This window comes from Pteropus alecto, unplaced genomic scaffold (genome assembly GCF_000325575.1).
Source record: "Pteropus alecto unplaced genomic scaffold, ASM32557v1 scaffold700, whole genome shotgun sequence".
NCBI classification, from domain to species: domain Eukaryota; kingdom Metazoa; phylum Chordata; class Mammalia; order Chiroptera; family Pteropodidae; genus Pteropus; species Pteropus alecto.
This window is the reverse complement of record NW_006429611.1, coordinates 623,035-638,365: the sequence shown is the minus strand read 5'-3', so window position 1 is coordinate 638,365 and position 15,331 is coordinate 623,035. Positions and strand designations below refer to the sequence as shown.

The window sequence follows — 15,331 nt, the reverse complement described above, 5'->3', positions numbered from 1 at the left end:
GTCCCACTGGTTCTGGTTCGCATTCTAGATTAGAGCAGTATTTCTCCAGCTTCTTTCATTAGAAAGCAGAGGGCCCTTTTTCCAGATTCAGTCTTAGCTGGACTGCCAGCTGGTACAGATCAGGCGGAGGCCACACGATGCGGGTCCGAACCCCGGTGTGTTTGTGTGCTGGGGTGGAAGAGCAGGTGCGCCAGCGTCGGGGCGACGACGTGCGGCTCTCCGCGTTGTTCTTGCAGCTCTTTCTTTGTAAGTTGGGATAAATCAAAAAGCAGCACCAAATTGAATGAATCAGGTGCTTGATCGGTTGGGTATCGTACACCCAAGGTGAACTTGATACCATTGACAAAAAAATGAACTCAGAGAGAACCACAGACCTAAATATAAAACCTAAGCCTAGAAAACCTCTAAAAGAAAACGGAGAAAGTCATTGAGACTTAGCGCGTTAGGCAGAGACTCATCAGTTGTGACATCAAAGACACAGTCCATAAAAGAGAACAGTTCGGACTTCATCAGAATTAAAACGTTCTCCTTCAGACACTGTTAGAGAATGAAAAGCCACAGATTGGCAGAAAAGATTCGTAAGTGACGTGTCTCGGAGGCGACCTGTACCCGGAATGGGTGAACAGCTCTCGGGATTCAGCGCTGAGAGACAGCCGCTGGAGGAGGCCGGCGCCCTGAGCAGATGCTTCAGTGGAGTGTCCTGCAGCCAGCGCACGTGTGCGTGAGAGGCGGCCGGACTCGCTGACCTCGGGAACGCACTACATCCACGCGGGCACCACCACCGCGTGCCAGAGTGCCCGAACCGGGGGAGGCCCAGCACACCACGTGCTGGCGAGGGCGCCAGACTCGGCTCCGGGGCCCCACAGGGTGCAGGGGACGGGGCGAGACGGGGCGAGACGGTGCAGCCACGGTGGAAACAGCTCGGCCGTTTCTCAAACGCGAAGCACGTGCCCACCGGCTGTGCTCCAGCCCTTCCACCGCGAGGTGTCTACCCAGGACAGATGAAGCAGGGGTCCCCATGGCGACTGTCCACGCAACAACACGGGTGACCTCGGGACAATCATGCTGCGTGAACGAAGCCAGACCGCAAGACAGCACGTCGTGTGTGAGCCCCCGTACGGGAGCTTCTAGAACGTGCAAAGTCTCCGTAGCGATGGCAAGCAGACCGGTGGCCGCCGGGTGGAGGTGGGACTTAGAGGGGCCGGAGGAGACTTGGGGTGATGGATACGTTCATCGTCTTAATAGTGGCGGGGTTTCCGAGGTGTGCACCTTGGTGAGAACGTACCACCTGAGACGTGTTGGTTGTGTTACTTGCGCTCTGGCTGCTGCACCCCCGCGTCACACTGGTCGCCACTGTTGCCATTTGCTTAATCGCTCCACTAGGTAGGCAAAGGAGGAGGTGACTTCCTCACTGTCACCACGCCATCTGAGGGGACACCCCCTCGTGCTTTGGTAACCAGCCCTACTTAGCGGGCCGTCGCTCTGGGTTGGGCGACCTGCCACTGTCACGACTGCTGTCAGCCCTGAATTGCTGACACCTGCCTGGTCGGTAAGTGGACTGGTTTGTGAGGTGACACAGGGAGGGAGGTTAGAGAGTCAGGAAGACCGCCTCACCTTCCTCAGTGTCTGAGGCGGGGAAGCCGCTCCGTGCCGTGCAGGGAAGAGCCCGGTTTCCGCCCTTTCTGGAAGGTACTGAAGTGACCGTCCCCCAGGGGAGTGTCCCCTGTGCGATGAAGGGATTAGCGAGGGCTCAGCACAGTGGCATCTGGTGGCTGCCAGCCCTATGTGACTGTTGAGCACTTGAAATGAGACTAGTCCACATCGAGCTAAAATACGCACCAGATCTCAAAAGCAGGTGACAGATGAATGCAGAACGCCTCATTTACAATGGTTTATGTGGATTACATGTTGAGGTTACATTTGGATATGTAGAATTAAATACACATATTACTAAAATTATCGTTAATCTGGGGTTTTCTTACTCATTTAATATGGCTTCTGGGAAATGACAAATTCCCTCTGTGGCAGGCGTCGGGAGATGAGCCGATGGGAAGGTGCCAGGGCCAGCGGCTGACCGGCCAGCGGCTCAGCCAGGCCGATGCCCTGCAGCCAGACCAGGGGTCAGAGGCCTCCGCTGATGGGGATGCGTGGGCTTCTCGCCCCGATGGAGCTGCCACCGTAGGAGAGACGGGACTGCGCCTGCAGCTCGGAGGGCGGCGTTGAGGTGTTGACATCCACCGCGTCGTCCTCAAAGAGCTTGTCCCGACGGAGCCACGGGCAGGCGCAGGCAGTGACCAGCCAGTTACGGTCTGTGTTGGGGCCCTGGTGTGGCTAACTGCAGCTAGTCCGTGTCACATTCGTGGCTTTGCCCTTGGTGACTGTGAACCTTGGAGAGTTGTGACTCCGTTTCCTCTTGTTTACCACGTGGACGGTTGGTAGGACCTCTTGAGGATGGTGCGGACACAGTGACATCACGCAGCAAGTGCACCTAAGTCACAGCTGTGACCTGGGAGTGAATCGTAAATGGCCTTTTAATTCTCATGCAGTTAGGGATCCAGGTGGCTCAGGTCGACATTTGCCTGCCAGTCATTCTTTTAGACCCCGGTCCCTGAGGGCAGGAGCTTGTTTGTCACCACTGTCCTCTGTCCATAGAAGGTGCTCAGTAAACAGACGTGAGTGAGGTGAGTCAGGTGTTTGCAGCGTGAAGCCAGGAGTGCTGCCGGTTTCAGGGAGAAGGTTCCAGCAGGGAGAAGGTTCCAGCTCTGTGAACGCGAGCCGGGCCCTCTGCCTGGCCGGAGAGCAAATGGGCCGCAGGGCGGGAGAGCCGCAGAGCCGTGTGCGGAGGACGCGTGCCTGGATGCGTGTGCGCCGGGCTGTCGGCTTCCGTGTGTCGGGGCACTGCAGGCCAACGTCGCCGTCAGCCCTGAGGCGCCAGCCGCTCCCCGGACATCAGACTGGACTTCTGCTCGCGGCCCACCGCTGGGGAGACGGACACACTTGGCAGTTGCCTTCGGGTGGGGAGGAGCCTCGTCCTTAGAGGCGGGGCGGGGAGACTGAGTGCGGTGGTGGAGGGGCTCCCCGAGAGCTGGTGCGCCTCGCTCTGGAAGCAGCACTGCCAGGGAGCTGCGTCCTGGGGACAAGAGGGGCTGGCAGAAGGTGCGCGACCCCCGCCCCCACGACGAGCGGGGGCGCTCCTCCAAGGCGCGAAGGCTCGGCCCTGGGTGTCAGGGAGGCGGGGACAGCCATCGTAGGCAAGCCCACTCCTGCGCAGGCTGCCCACGGGGATGGGCCTGGAGCCCACAGCGAGCGGCCGTGCGTCCCCGGCCCGTCGCCCCGCCAGCGGTGCTGCAGAGGCTCTAAACGGGCAGATTCGTGCTTGTCATTTAAATCAAAGAAGTCGCGTCTTAAATTATTAGTACAACGACAGAATGATTGGGAGTTTTTGAAAGCTTTCAGTAACGTACTTCTTCCTCATCAGATTTAGCTTTAACATGTTCCGAAAAGGAAGTTCTTTATAGTAGTTTTTAAACGTGACATTGCGTAGCAGCCCATAAGCAACGTGCACGTGCAGGTCGGCGAGCTTTGGGATCCACGGGGACAGCCCTCACCGCCTCGCAGGCACGTCTCTGCAGGGGCAGGGTTGGGGCGCCGTACGGATGTCATTTGTTTTTTGTGTCACCAGAAATGCTGTGTGCTCTGCAGCCTGTCCATGGAGTGGGTTTGCTTTCCTGCTGTTACCGGATGTGTGTGGTTTGTTTTTTGTGTGGGTTTTTTTTTCTTTTTTCTTTTTTTGAATTTTATTGAGGTAACATTGGTTAATAAAATTAGTGTGGTTGATTTTTGTCAGATAGCTGATCCTTTTGGGTGTGTGTGACCCTGTATGCCCCCTTCACTTGAGGATGGACAGCCGTCGCCGGCCGAGCGCCCTCCCGAGGGCTTGTCTGGCTCTAGCCCGAACCCCCTAGACACGTCAGGTTCCCGCACATGCAGCTCGAGTGTAATGGCGTTTCGCTGCTGGTGGTGTAGGAATTCTCTGTGTAGGTTTTGTTCTGATTTGAAAAGGCCAGGGACCTCTTAGGTTCAGAAGGTAGTAAACCGGGGCGAGGCCCCTGCCCTCTCCTGTGGACAATAAGCCGGGGCCCCGGAGGTCAGGCCAGTTTAGGACCAAAGTATATCACTTTATGTACAGATGTTTTCTCGTGTCTTACTTTTTTATTTACAGAGCTAATAGATGATTGTTGTATAAACTTACCTCTTAGGATGATTAAATTTTTACATCGTCTTAATGCCTTAAGGGATGCACGCTGGTCGGGGTTGAACAGTAAGTTAAAATTGAACCACGTCGTCCATCAGCGGGGAGTGGAAAGTATCCTGTATGGGCATCACCTGACCGCTGACCACTTCGCTGCATCAGCAGCTGTGAGTTCTCTCTTAAAATTGACATCAGGAAATTGAGAAGCAGGAAAATCTCATGAGAATCTTCGATGTTGAGGGCAGACTGTTTAAATACACCGCATCGTAATAAAATGTAGTGTAATCCTAATAAAATGGAAGTGGAAGTCACATTTTTGGCGTGTGAGTTTTCAAAAGAAATGTAGAAATTTGCTGGATACGTTAAACCAGAGCCGGACGAGGGTGTAACATGGGCCTGGGTCTCCCCCTTAGTCCTCCTCGTTACCCCTGCTAAAACTAGTTACCGCTGACTCTGTCGTTGGATGCCTTGATCTGCTAACGCTGGTTTCGTGGTACTGTGTCATCAAAACTTAATACTAATTTTTATCACTTTTGGATATAGAAGCTTCCAAGGTCAACATCCAGTTGTTCAGACAAACTTGGGAATTATTGGGGTTGCATCTTTTTTCAACAGCCAGCTAAAGCGGCAGGGTGATTCTTTGTCCTCGCAGAAAAAAATGTCACCACACGACACAGCCTGCTCGTGGGCTGTCTGCGCTCCCACACTTTTAAAACCAAGAGATTATAGCGAATTTAATGCGTGCTTGTAATGTACTCACACAACACCAAAAAATAATGATTTTTAAAAAAATTTATTGAGAATGTTCAAACATATAAACACAGGATCTTATGTAATCACCCAGCTCCAACATCTACAGAACTTGGCCACTTTTGTTTAACCACCTCCCCCACTCCCTCCTTCCTGTCTTGGAGTGCCCTAAAGCAAATCCAGCTTACTGCACTGGGAAGTAAGAAGTATTTGTCAGGTGAGGATCTTCTTAGTCCCATTGTGACACCAGACAAAAGAACAGCAGCTCCTTCGTGTCATCAGATACTCAGACCAAAATCAGATTTTTCTGATTTTCTCTAAAAGGTCTGTACGTGTGGATTTTGAATCACGATCCAGAGTCTTGTAACATTTTAAAAAATGATTTTAATGGAAAATTGTCACATATGCGGAAGTTAACAAGTGGCATTAAGGAAGCCCATTATTACCAGATGAAAGCAGTCCCCACTCAGGGCCGGGCTGGCTCGGTACCTGCCCTCACCCGTCCCCCTCCTCGCTGACCCGTCATTCTTAAATACATCAGCGCATCACTTTAAAGGACAGGGAGGGCCGTGGTGGGTGGTGTCCGGGGCAGGGGGCACGGTGCGTGGCGCGGCGCCCTCTCCAGCAGTCACGCCCCTCGCGGGTCGCGGTGTCTTTGTGCTGCTGCCCTGCGTTGCTCACAATACTGTCAGAACCGTGTGTACCGAGGGAGGACTCTGTCGCCCTTTGGATTCGCACTGTCTTCATTTTGGAGATGATCTTGGATTTGGGAATGACAGAAAAATGGAAGAGCTGATGAAATTGGTTTTAATTCTTCGTGCAAATTCCTCTCTGTCCAAATGCTGCTTTGTCTTGGAGATGAGGTGCGGCACTCGCGTGCCAGCGAGTGAGCAGACCCCGCCCCCGCCCCATGCAACGCTGGATGCGCGTGGCCTGCCTGTGGCCTGGGACGTGTCAGAGGCGCTGCCGCTGTCAGCTCGGCGCAGCGGATGTCCGCGGGCATGCGGGGCTGGCCGTGAGACCGTGTGCATGTGCATGTGTGTGGGGGAGCCCTTGGCCCTGTTGGAAGGTCTGCTTCACCCTCTAATCACCAAAAGGCTGACGGGGCACTTTCCAGTCGCCTCACTTAATTTTTATTTCAGCCTGTCGTGTAGAGAACGCCTTTGTGATTTTGCAGTAAACAGACCAGACTGAAAAGGGATTTGGTGAGAGGCACATTTCCTGATATGCGGCAGAATCAGAACTCGAATTTATTTGTTGATACATTAACAAACCCGCAGCCTGAGCGTCATTGTTAGTGACTAATAACCGTGGGTGCTGGGGGGCCATGGACGGTCACTCCTGGAACACAGGGGTCTTGGTTGGAGGGAGATGGTGCTGCGTTTGTCATGAAGCGACTGCCATGCATTGCATTGCAAATGAGAAACATTTGAATAAAAAAATCAGGCTCCCCTTTGACTTACAGAGGTGCTGCATGCAGCCTAAAGTAGGGGCGGACCACTTCCTATACCGGCTTTTACGTTACTTAAATTTCCACAAGAAGTGTTTCCAAAACAGGAGTTCTGACCGAAAGCCAGTGGCAGATGTGGGTCATGGAGGGCAGGCGGGGCTCTCAGCAGGTCCTGTCTTAGTGGATTAGATTGGTCAGCGCGCTGAGTCAGCGCGGCCAGCGCTTAACAGTGACTTTGACACAGGTGGGGTTTCCAGAAGGCTTTGGGGGGACTAAGGATAGTGAGGAGAAAGGCACAAGCAGTTAAATGTAAGTAAGACTTTTAAAATGTACACTGGTTTTATCAGCAAAGGAATATAAACTCCTTGGCCACTATTAGAAAATGAGAAAAATATTACCAATAATTCTAAAAGTGCTATTAGTCTTAAAATGTCGTTTTTAAACTAAATGTATTTTTGCTGTAAAATTATTTGTTTTTCATTTAACATACGATAAGCATTTCTCCAGGTTTTATATTGTTTTCATTATTATTCTTACTGGTAAATAATAATTCATCTGGTAAAAAGTTAACATTAGCTTTTCTTTTTTAACTGAAAAGTATAGAGAAAAAAATGTGAATGCTTCTTGGTTCCAGGGCCCAGATAACCTGTTAATTTTTTTAATGGAGGGTGTGTGTGTGTGTGTGTACATATATATAAATATGATAACGTGAAAAATAAAAATTGCCCCACTATTTCTTTCTCCAAAAATAGCCACTATTAATGTTTTCTTACGTATACACAAAAAAAGATTACTTACATCCATAGACCTGTGTTCTTTTTATATGCAAGAAAGAAAAGGATCATTTATACACTGTTCTGTACCTTGTTTATTTCATTTACTGTATCTTCGCAGAAGAGCATTTGGGGTGAACGTTTAGTTTGTGGGAATAAAAGGTTTTTGCACCCTGTCATTTCCGCTCGATGTTGGAGTGAGCGTGCTGTGTGCCGTCCACGGGGCGTGGGGGTGGCTGTTTTCTGTGATGGTGGTGGTGTCCTGTCTCTCCACGCGCCTCCTGTGGCACCAGTTCACTGTCCCATAGCTCAGGGTGAAGGGGGCCATCCTGTAGCTGTGTGCGCACACCACATCACAGTGGTCCTGGACAGTGCCCCTGGGTGACAGAGAGGTTCGCGTGCTAGAGACACTGGACAGCTCTTCATCAGTGAAAGTCCATCCACAAAACTTCTTTTCCAGATTCGATTTAGAAAATACCACTTTGACGTGGAAAATAAAGAATGTAATTTTTAAAAACTTCAGTGCCTTTATATAGGTTTCTTTTCCTCACCAGATCGTTTGTGTAGCTTAAGATTAAATAGGGTCTTAGAGGACACATTTTTATCACTGGTAGAAGTAGGAATGCCCCATTTCTTACAAATTAGTAAACATAGATTTCGAGACTTAGATGTGGACGCTGCTTGTAGAGGGAGCTGTGTGGTCAAAAGGCAGTATTAATAATTTATGCCATTTACTGATGAAGGAAATAGATCTGATTTGGTTTTCTTTGCTTGTGACTAAAGATTAAAGTTAGCAAGTTGTTGGTATTCTGAAATCTTGTGAGGTAACTGAGTTTAATTGAGCTCAATTTAAAGATAACTTAGGTTTTCAATAACTTCATTTCTTTAGCTTAAAGCAGAAAGAGACATTTAAATATTTAAGATCTGCAGAGTTTCTCACCTAATACTGGAATTCGCGTCTTACCCTGGAGATCCCCGAGCTGCTCAGAATGTCCTCCCTGTTCACCCAGATCCTAAGGAGCTTGTTGTTTTTAGCCCTTAACTAAAAATTAGCTGTTTAGTGTTCATATTAGGATCAGAAGTTATGTTTGTTGAGTAAAACTAACGAGGTAGCGCCCCCCAGAACACGAGCTGTAGTTTTCTTCACATTGGTTTTGGGCTGCAGAGCTGGGCCTGGGACCCGCGCGGGGCCGGCCGGCCGGGGCGTGTCAGGGATGGCTCCCTGTGTGCTCGGCGCTGCTGTGCTGGGGTCACACTCACAGGTTGCGGTCCTTGCAGAAGCCCGGGGCGGGGGTGCAGTGTGCGCAGTGTAGCCTCTTGCTGCGGGCGCCTGTGTCGGGGACCCCAGGTGACCTGCATTAGCCATGCTGCCCGCGTGCGCTAAACACCCACTTAAAGCGATGCCTTTCGATAAGAAACATTTCTGAGACTGTCGGCGTGTGTCGCCTTGTGTGTCACCTTTGCGGACCGCTGGGACAGGTGTGCGGAGGCCCGGGTGCCGTGGGCCAGCTTCTTGCTCTTCTCCCGGGAATAGACAGCGGGTGCAGGTGGGAGCAGGGCTGGGAACTCACTTCTCCGAACGTGCGCTCTGTCGGGAATGAGGTTCCTGTCGCCATCGGCGACCACGCCGCAGTCACTTGGAGTGCTTCTGCGGGAGGGGCACCAGAGTGGGAGCACTGGCAGCTGCGCCTTGTGGGGCATCCGTGAAATTTCCCTCCAGTGTTTCAGTCCCAAAATAAACAGCCGCTAGTTAGATACCTGGTGTATGTCATATTAACCCTGTGACTTTTACACAAAATCTGTGATGGAAAATTTTTCTGCAGTGTATTTGCATGGGAAATGGAGGCCCTGGCGTAAGCCGTGTTTGCATGTGGGAGCCAATTGTATTCTTAAGTAGTTGAAAGATGTCAGTAATTATAGCTCCAGCTTTGTGATGTGTTGGTCATATTTATGACCGGCTTGACAGCCATGCTCCTGGCCAGAAATGCAGCCCCCAGTTATGAGACTCCTTCGGGGAAATCAGGCTCTCGTTGAACAGGGCGGTTTTGTTTTGGCTCTGATTTCAGGAGTACTGTCTAATGAGGCTGCGCGTCCGGAGTGGGCGGCCGGCTGTTTGTACTGGGCCCGACTGGGCCGGTACCTGTAAGGATTCGGTGGTGGGTCCGCGTCTGCTGGGATCCCGGGGTCTATTTTGGTGGGAGAGCAAGTTGCCCCTGAACCAGAGTCCTGGCAAGTCCTTCGGGAATTGCTGTGTGACCATTCTGACGTCTGGGCAGTGGCGGGTTCAAGATCATTGGTGTGGCTTGACGTACCGCGTGCAGCCAGGTTGCCACGGACCCGTTTCCTGACCTCGTGCCCCTGGGCTTGCACGTGAGAGCTGTTCTCAGTGTCAGCCTCAGGCCCTTCGTGGAAAATGCTTCCTGACGGGTTTTTCCTTTTCAACCCACCCCCATCTTTTGAGGCATCCAGTATACATGTCGCTGCACAGAGCTCGTGGATGGCAGTCATTAGATTTTGCCGGCCCAGGCCTTGGTGGGCCTTCGTAACTCGATGAGTGCTCCAGCGCGCTGACCACAGTGAAGCCGCAGCTCTCAGAACCCGGTTCCTTTTCTCACCTTCATCGATTACTCGGCCATCGTTCATGGGTTTTTTGCACTTGCATTCGTTTCAGATCCCCGATTCTTCGAGGCGGCATTGGACAGCGCTAAGATCAGAAGATGAGTGAACTTGACCAGTTACGGCAGGAGGCGGAGCAGCTTAAAAACCAAATCAGAGTACGTAGCTGCATGTGTGTTTAGTTTTACTAATTCTTTGGATTGTAGGTCAGCTGTTATTTGTTTTATGAACGGTGGGTTACAGAGTGACTGCAGTGTTTTGGACTGACATTTACTGAGTACAGATCCGGATGCGTGGCCAGTCCATTACTTTGAGGATTTTGTTCCTAGCATATCGTTATTTGAGTATGTATAAAATATTAAACATTTTTCTGTACTTTTTTCTTAACTTTGGGACAGTGTTCTGGTCACAGTGTGGCATCTGCCTCCGTCCCCTGTGACCGTTAGGTATTTTCAGTGAACCTGGTTTGTTCTTTTCTTTGAAAAGACGTGTTCCTCTGGGATGGCGATAGGGTCTCCAGCTTTTGCTAGGCCGTTCGATGGAGCAGATACGTCTAATGGAAGATGAAACAGGCGTGCTCGGTCCGGCCGCCCTGCGCAAGGAGTAGCGTTCCCGGAGTCGGTCCCCGCTGAACCCGGGACTTCGACGGGACGGGGGGAGGAGGCCTCATGGGTAATCTGCCCTCCAGGTTCGCGGGGCAGTGCTGCCCGTGAGCGGTTCTCGAGAAGCATGATACATGAGCAGACGTTTCTGTTCTCAGACTGTCCGCACGAGGAGGTGAGGGAGGAGCCGGGCTTTCCAGAATCGAAGCCCTGGCGCCCTCTGCACGTGTCGGGGGCCGTGTCTGCACGACGAGGAGCTTCTCTCTGGCGCCTTTGGGTCCTCCATATGGCTTTGCCACCCTTCGGAATGCTGCTTTTCAACCCGTGTTTAAACATTTTTGAGTTCGCTGTAACGATGGAGTCTAATTATTTTCCTGTCAACAGTGGATATGTTCAGAAAGCCTAGTGGCGATTGGAGAAAGAAGCGTCGTCGTCCTTTTAGCCAGCTTTTTCGTAAACTCGAGAATAGACGATGGGATTATATGAGGTCTGCAGCCAAAGAGGAAACCAAATACTCTTTTACTCTAAGAATTTCAACTTTTACCATTTAAAAGATCTGATACACTCAATAAAAATAAGGAAAACTTAGTATTTTTATTTGCTCCGATCAGACTTGTTTAATGTCTATCCACTCTCCAGAACGTGGAAATCAGAATTTTTTTTCTACAACTATGAGTTGTTTTTCAGTCATGGTCCATAGACAGTGGATTCGGACCTCCGTCCCTGGCCGATGGCTTGCGTGGCGCAGGCAGGAGACATCCACGCTGAGGGAACAGCGGGCAGTGTGACATCTCTTCTCATTTTTCAGATCCAGTCACACTGTAAAGTGCACGCAGGGCAGTTCTCCTTGGGGACAGGGCTGTCCTGTGGGCCACAGGTGAAATTTGAAAATGTAAAAGGAAACGGGTAGATTAATTTTTAACAGATGACCTGTACCAGCGTGTCTGCAGTCATTCCAGCATGCGCTTGATAGGTGTTGTCATCGTTGTACACTCTCCGTTCGCACTGAGTCTTGAGAATTCATGGGTCTCTTCCATTTAAGCGCCTGCTGCAGTCACATGGACTGTGTCTGGTGGCTCACGGCTCCCCTTGAGACCGGCTCCAGGGAGAGCGGCCGTGCGGCCCACAGCCACCCGCACGGGCTCTGTCCTGGGCACAGGCACAGTGTGGGACGGCAGGGGCTGCTGGGGCCCATCACACGACAGGGAGGGGAGACTTCCTTTCAGAAGGAGAGGGACACCCTTTTTTTCCTGGTTGCCCACAGAATACATGCTTCTTAAAGAATTCAGGGCACAGTGAACAGGAAGCGGTCAGTGAGCCTGGGAGGGGCCGCTTCCTCTCTTAGGTCTGTTTTCAGCTGACGGACCCCAGAGGACGGTCTCGTCGTCTCTTGGTCAATTCGTGAGGAAACGTGGACTCTCAGAGGAATGCTGAGTAAAGCATGGCATGTCTTAAATTCACGGGACCCGATGAGTTAAGAAAGACACCGTGAAGCGTACAGGTGCATAAGTTACAAAGTGACTGTGCTGACCCGTGCAAATGAGCAGAACTCACTGGGACGAGGGCCCAAGCGTGGCCATGCAGTGGCTGAGCAGAGTCGGGGCTTTCGCTGTGGCCCGAGCAGGGTGAGGCCTCGCACGCCTCGGTCTGTGTTTGACGCATGTCCGACAGGATGAGGAGCTGACTGGTTTGTGGTTTGGATGTATTCCTCTGGTTCAAGGTGACAGAAAAGGTGACCTGTTCCCCTCAGTGACACTTTTCATCACAAACAAGACAGAGGCCTTCGCACTAAACGACGCCCCCAGGCTACACGTGCGTGCTGCCTGCCCAGTGGGGCGTGGGGCTGGGGGGCTGGGGGCTGGGGCGAAGGCTGCGCTGAGTGCTCAGCAGCAGTGTTACCACCGTCTGTCACATGGTGCACGATGGACCCCATTTTTAACTTTTAGACACCAGCCAGGGTGAAGTTCCTTAAGTCCCATGGTTTATTTTTTCCATTTAGAAATTTCTCATTTTTCTTTCTTAAAGTTAAAAGCCACAGATAGCATCAACATACCAGGTATTCAGAAATTAATATGAAACTCAACACTCGCCACGTGGAATTCATTGATGAAAGACCTGCCACTCTGGGCCTTCCCCTCCCTGACGCTTTTCCCCCAGATTTAGATGCTGCTGTAGAAGTACTTGGTTACATGTTATTTTATGTTTTAATTATACAATTAAGCAGCGTTAATTAAGCAGAACGACATGTAATCGCACAATTGAAATTGCAATTGGAATCTAGATTTTGGTGTGTTGTGATAACAATCTCTGCGAATATATTTCTGTGCTCCTGGTAAGTATCCCCAGAGCTTCATGAGATAAAAGTAATCAGCAGTAAGGTGGTGGCCGCTGGACGGTGGTGACACCCGCACGCACGCCTGGGTGGGCGCAAAGGCCGTTGTGTGGCCAGCTGCCCCGGGAAAGCAGGCGGTCAGGTGACGACATAACGGAACCACTTTTCTCATTAGAAATTGTCATAATTTTCTTGGAAATTATTTCTACACTCAGACTTTGATGCTTTTAAAACTATCATGTCATTTTCCTTTATAACGTATGCTTTCTATTTGTAAAACATATATACTAATTTGGGATTGCAGCATTTTATTTTTTAGTAACTTGATTGCTTAGGGACGAGGAGGCGTTCTCTAGCTTTAGCGTGCTCCTCTGCAGTGCTTCCCCGCTTCCCAAGGTCACTTCGTGGGTGAGAAAGGAGGTGAGACACTAGACTGACAAACGTCTCCCCAGACCCCTGGCTCCTTCGCAAGCAGCTCCACACGCGTGACTGCTGGGCTTGGGAGCAGCCCCAGGTTGGCAGTCCACGGGGACAGTTTGGGTCGGAGCATGGGTATCTTCTGGGCCCACAGCTGCTGGGCTGTAAGACAGCGAGCTGGCAGAGGCGACGCCCGTTCTGGGTTCCGCCCGTTCTGGGTTCCTCCCTGTCTGGGCTGTGTTTCTGGGGTCACCAGGACGTTGTGCTCATGAGACCAGGCAGCGTGCAGGCCTGGGACGTATTGGAGCGTTAACACGTTCTCTGCGTTGGGTGAGCTCTGCGGCGTGGGCTGGAGTTTGCGGGCTCCGTGCTGCGGGGTTGGAAGGGCAGGGGACGAGTGAGCGCTGCACGCGCCACATCCCGCTCCTGCTGTGAACCTTGGCATGAGGACCTGGGGCCCAGCGCGTCCGAAACGTCACTGATCTCCTCTTACCTTTGTTGTTTCTAGGATGCTAGAAAAGCGTGTGCAGATGCAACTCTCTCTCAGGTAGGTCGTCTGCCCCCGGGACACGTGGGACAGTGCCACTGCGCCCCGTGCTTTGGCACACCGAGGCAGGACAGCAGCGCCTGGGCGCGTCCTCCCGAAGCCGCTCGTGTCGGGTGGAGGGGAGGGGTGCCTTTAAAGAAGAATCATAGGTTTCTCTTACGCCTTAAATAAGGGCTTGTTGGGTCAGCGTTGTAGAGTGTTCTTATAGTCTTAAAACGCAGTTCCCGAAGGTCCTCTCCTTAAAAACTCTGCCTCAGAACGTTTCTAAAACCGAGTCAAGCAGATGCTCAAAATGTTAAACCTCAATTGTGCCCCAGCGGTTCCTAGACACACACCCAGAAGAACCGAAAGCCTGCGCCCACGCAGCACACCCACACACGTGTCCTTAGCAGCACGAGCCACCGCAGCCAGGGGCTGGAAGCAACCGAAACTCCCACGAGTGGGGGAACGAGTTGTGCTAAATATGAGGGACAGTCACTCACTCAGTCACAGAACAGATGTGGTTACTGACGCTCTCCACAACACGGATGAACCTCAGAAACACGCGGAGTGAGAGGGGCCAGACGCCAGAGGTCACATGTCGTGCGATCCCCTTCGCACAGGGCACGCGGGGTCAGGGAACCAGAGACAGGGATGACCGCGCCAGGCGCCAGCCGGCGTTGGCGCATGGGGCGAGGGCGCGTTGGGGATGAGGCCTCCTCTGCGGACAGGAGGGGTTTGGAGCCAGGGAGAGGTGACAGCATACAGTGTGACCGTGTGTACTTTATTTATTTATTTACATTTTTTTTTACTTATTTTAGTTTTTATTTTATTTTATTTTATTTATTTTTTAGGTGAGGCGACCCTTGGTTGACCTCACAGATTGCAAGGACCTTGTCAACTTGCAATCCGTTATTTATTTATTTTTTTTACACCTACAGCACCCAGTTTTCCTAGGTGGTCTCCCATCCAAGTATTAACCAGGCCCGAGCCTGCTTAGCTTCCGAGATCAGACGGGATCGGGCTTGTTCAGGGTGGCGTGGCTGTAGATGAATGTGTGTACTTTAAACGGTGAATTTCATCTCCTTAAAAAAGTTAATATTTCTGTCTAAATCAAACAAATGTGAAAGAGAAAGCTTTTCTTCCGAGAATGATTCAAGTTTTTCCAGCGTCCGAACGCTTTAGGGGACATACTTTGAGGTTACACAGTGAGTTAAGGAGAAGCTGTGTAGCGTTACCTGAATTTGAACTCTCAGGTACACTTTGGAGGACCCTTTTTTTTTTAATTAAGTTTATTGGGGTAACATTGGTTAATACAGTTAGGTAATTTTCAGGTGTACATTATTATTTGACATCTGTATATTCTATTGTGCGTTTACCACCCAAAGTCCAGTTTCTTTCAGCTACCATATATTTGATCCCCTTTACCCACTTCACCCTCCCCCTAAACCGTATATTTGACCCCCTTTACCCCATCTACCTCCCCCCTCATCCCCCACCTCACTAGTAACCACCAGTCTATAGTCCTCTGGTAACCACTAGCCTGTAGTCCGCGTTTGAGAGTCTCGGTCTGTCTGTCCTGCTCATTCGTTGCTTTTAGGTTTATGTCCCAC

General features: G+C 51.1%; 1 protein-coding gene and 1 pseudogene across 1 annotated transcript in view; one reads left to right on the top strand and one right to left on the bottom strand.

Annotated features, from left to right (window-relative positions):
* GNB1 (G protein subunit beta 1) overlaps window positions 1–15,331 on the top strand; it is a 65,377-nt gene that overhangs the window by 32,529 nt on the left and 17,517 nt on the right. Inside the window, exons 3-4 of the mRNA XM_006903910.3 lie at window positions 9,897–9,999; window positions 13,701–13,739. Coding sequence (XP_006903972.1) covers window positions 9,943–9,999; window positions 13,701–13,739 — 96 coding nt within the window. The 5' untranslated portion in view covers window positions 9,897–9,942. The remainder of the gene's footprint in view (window positions 1–9,896; window positions 10,000–13,700; window positions 13,740–15,331) is intronic.
* On the bottom strand, window positions 14,651–14,769 carry LOC112481720 (annotated as a pseudogene).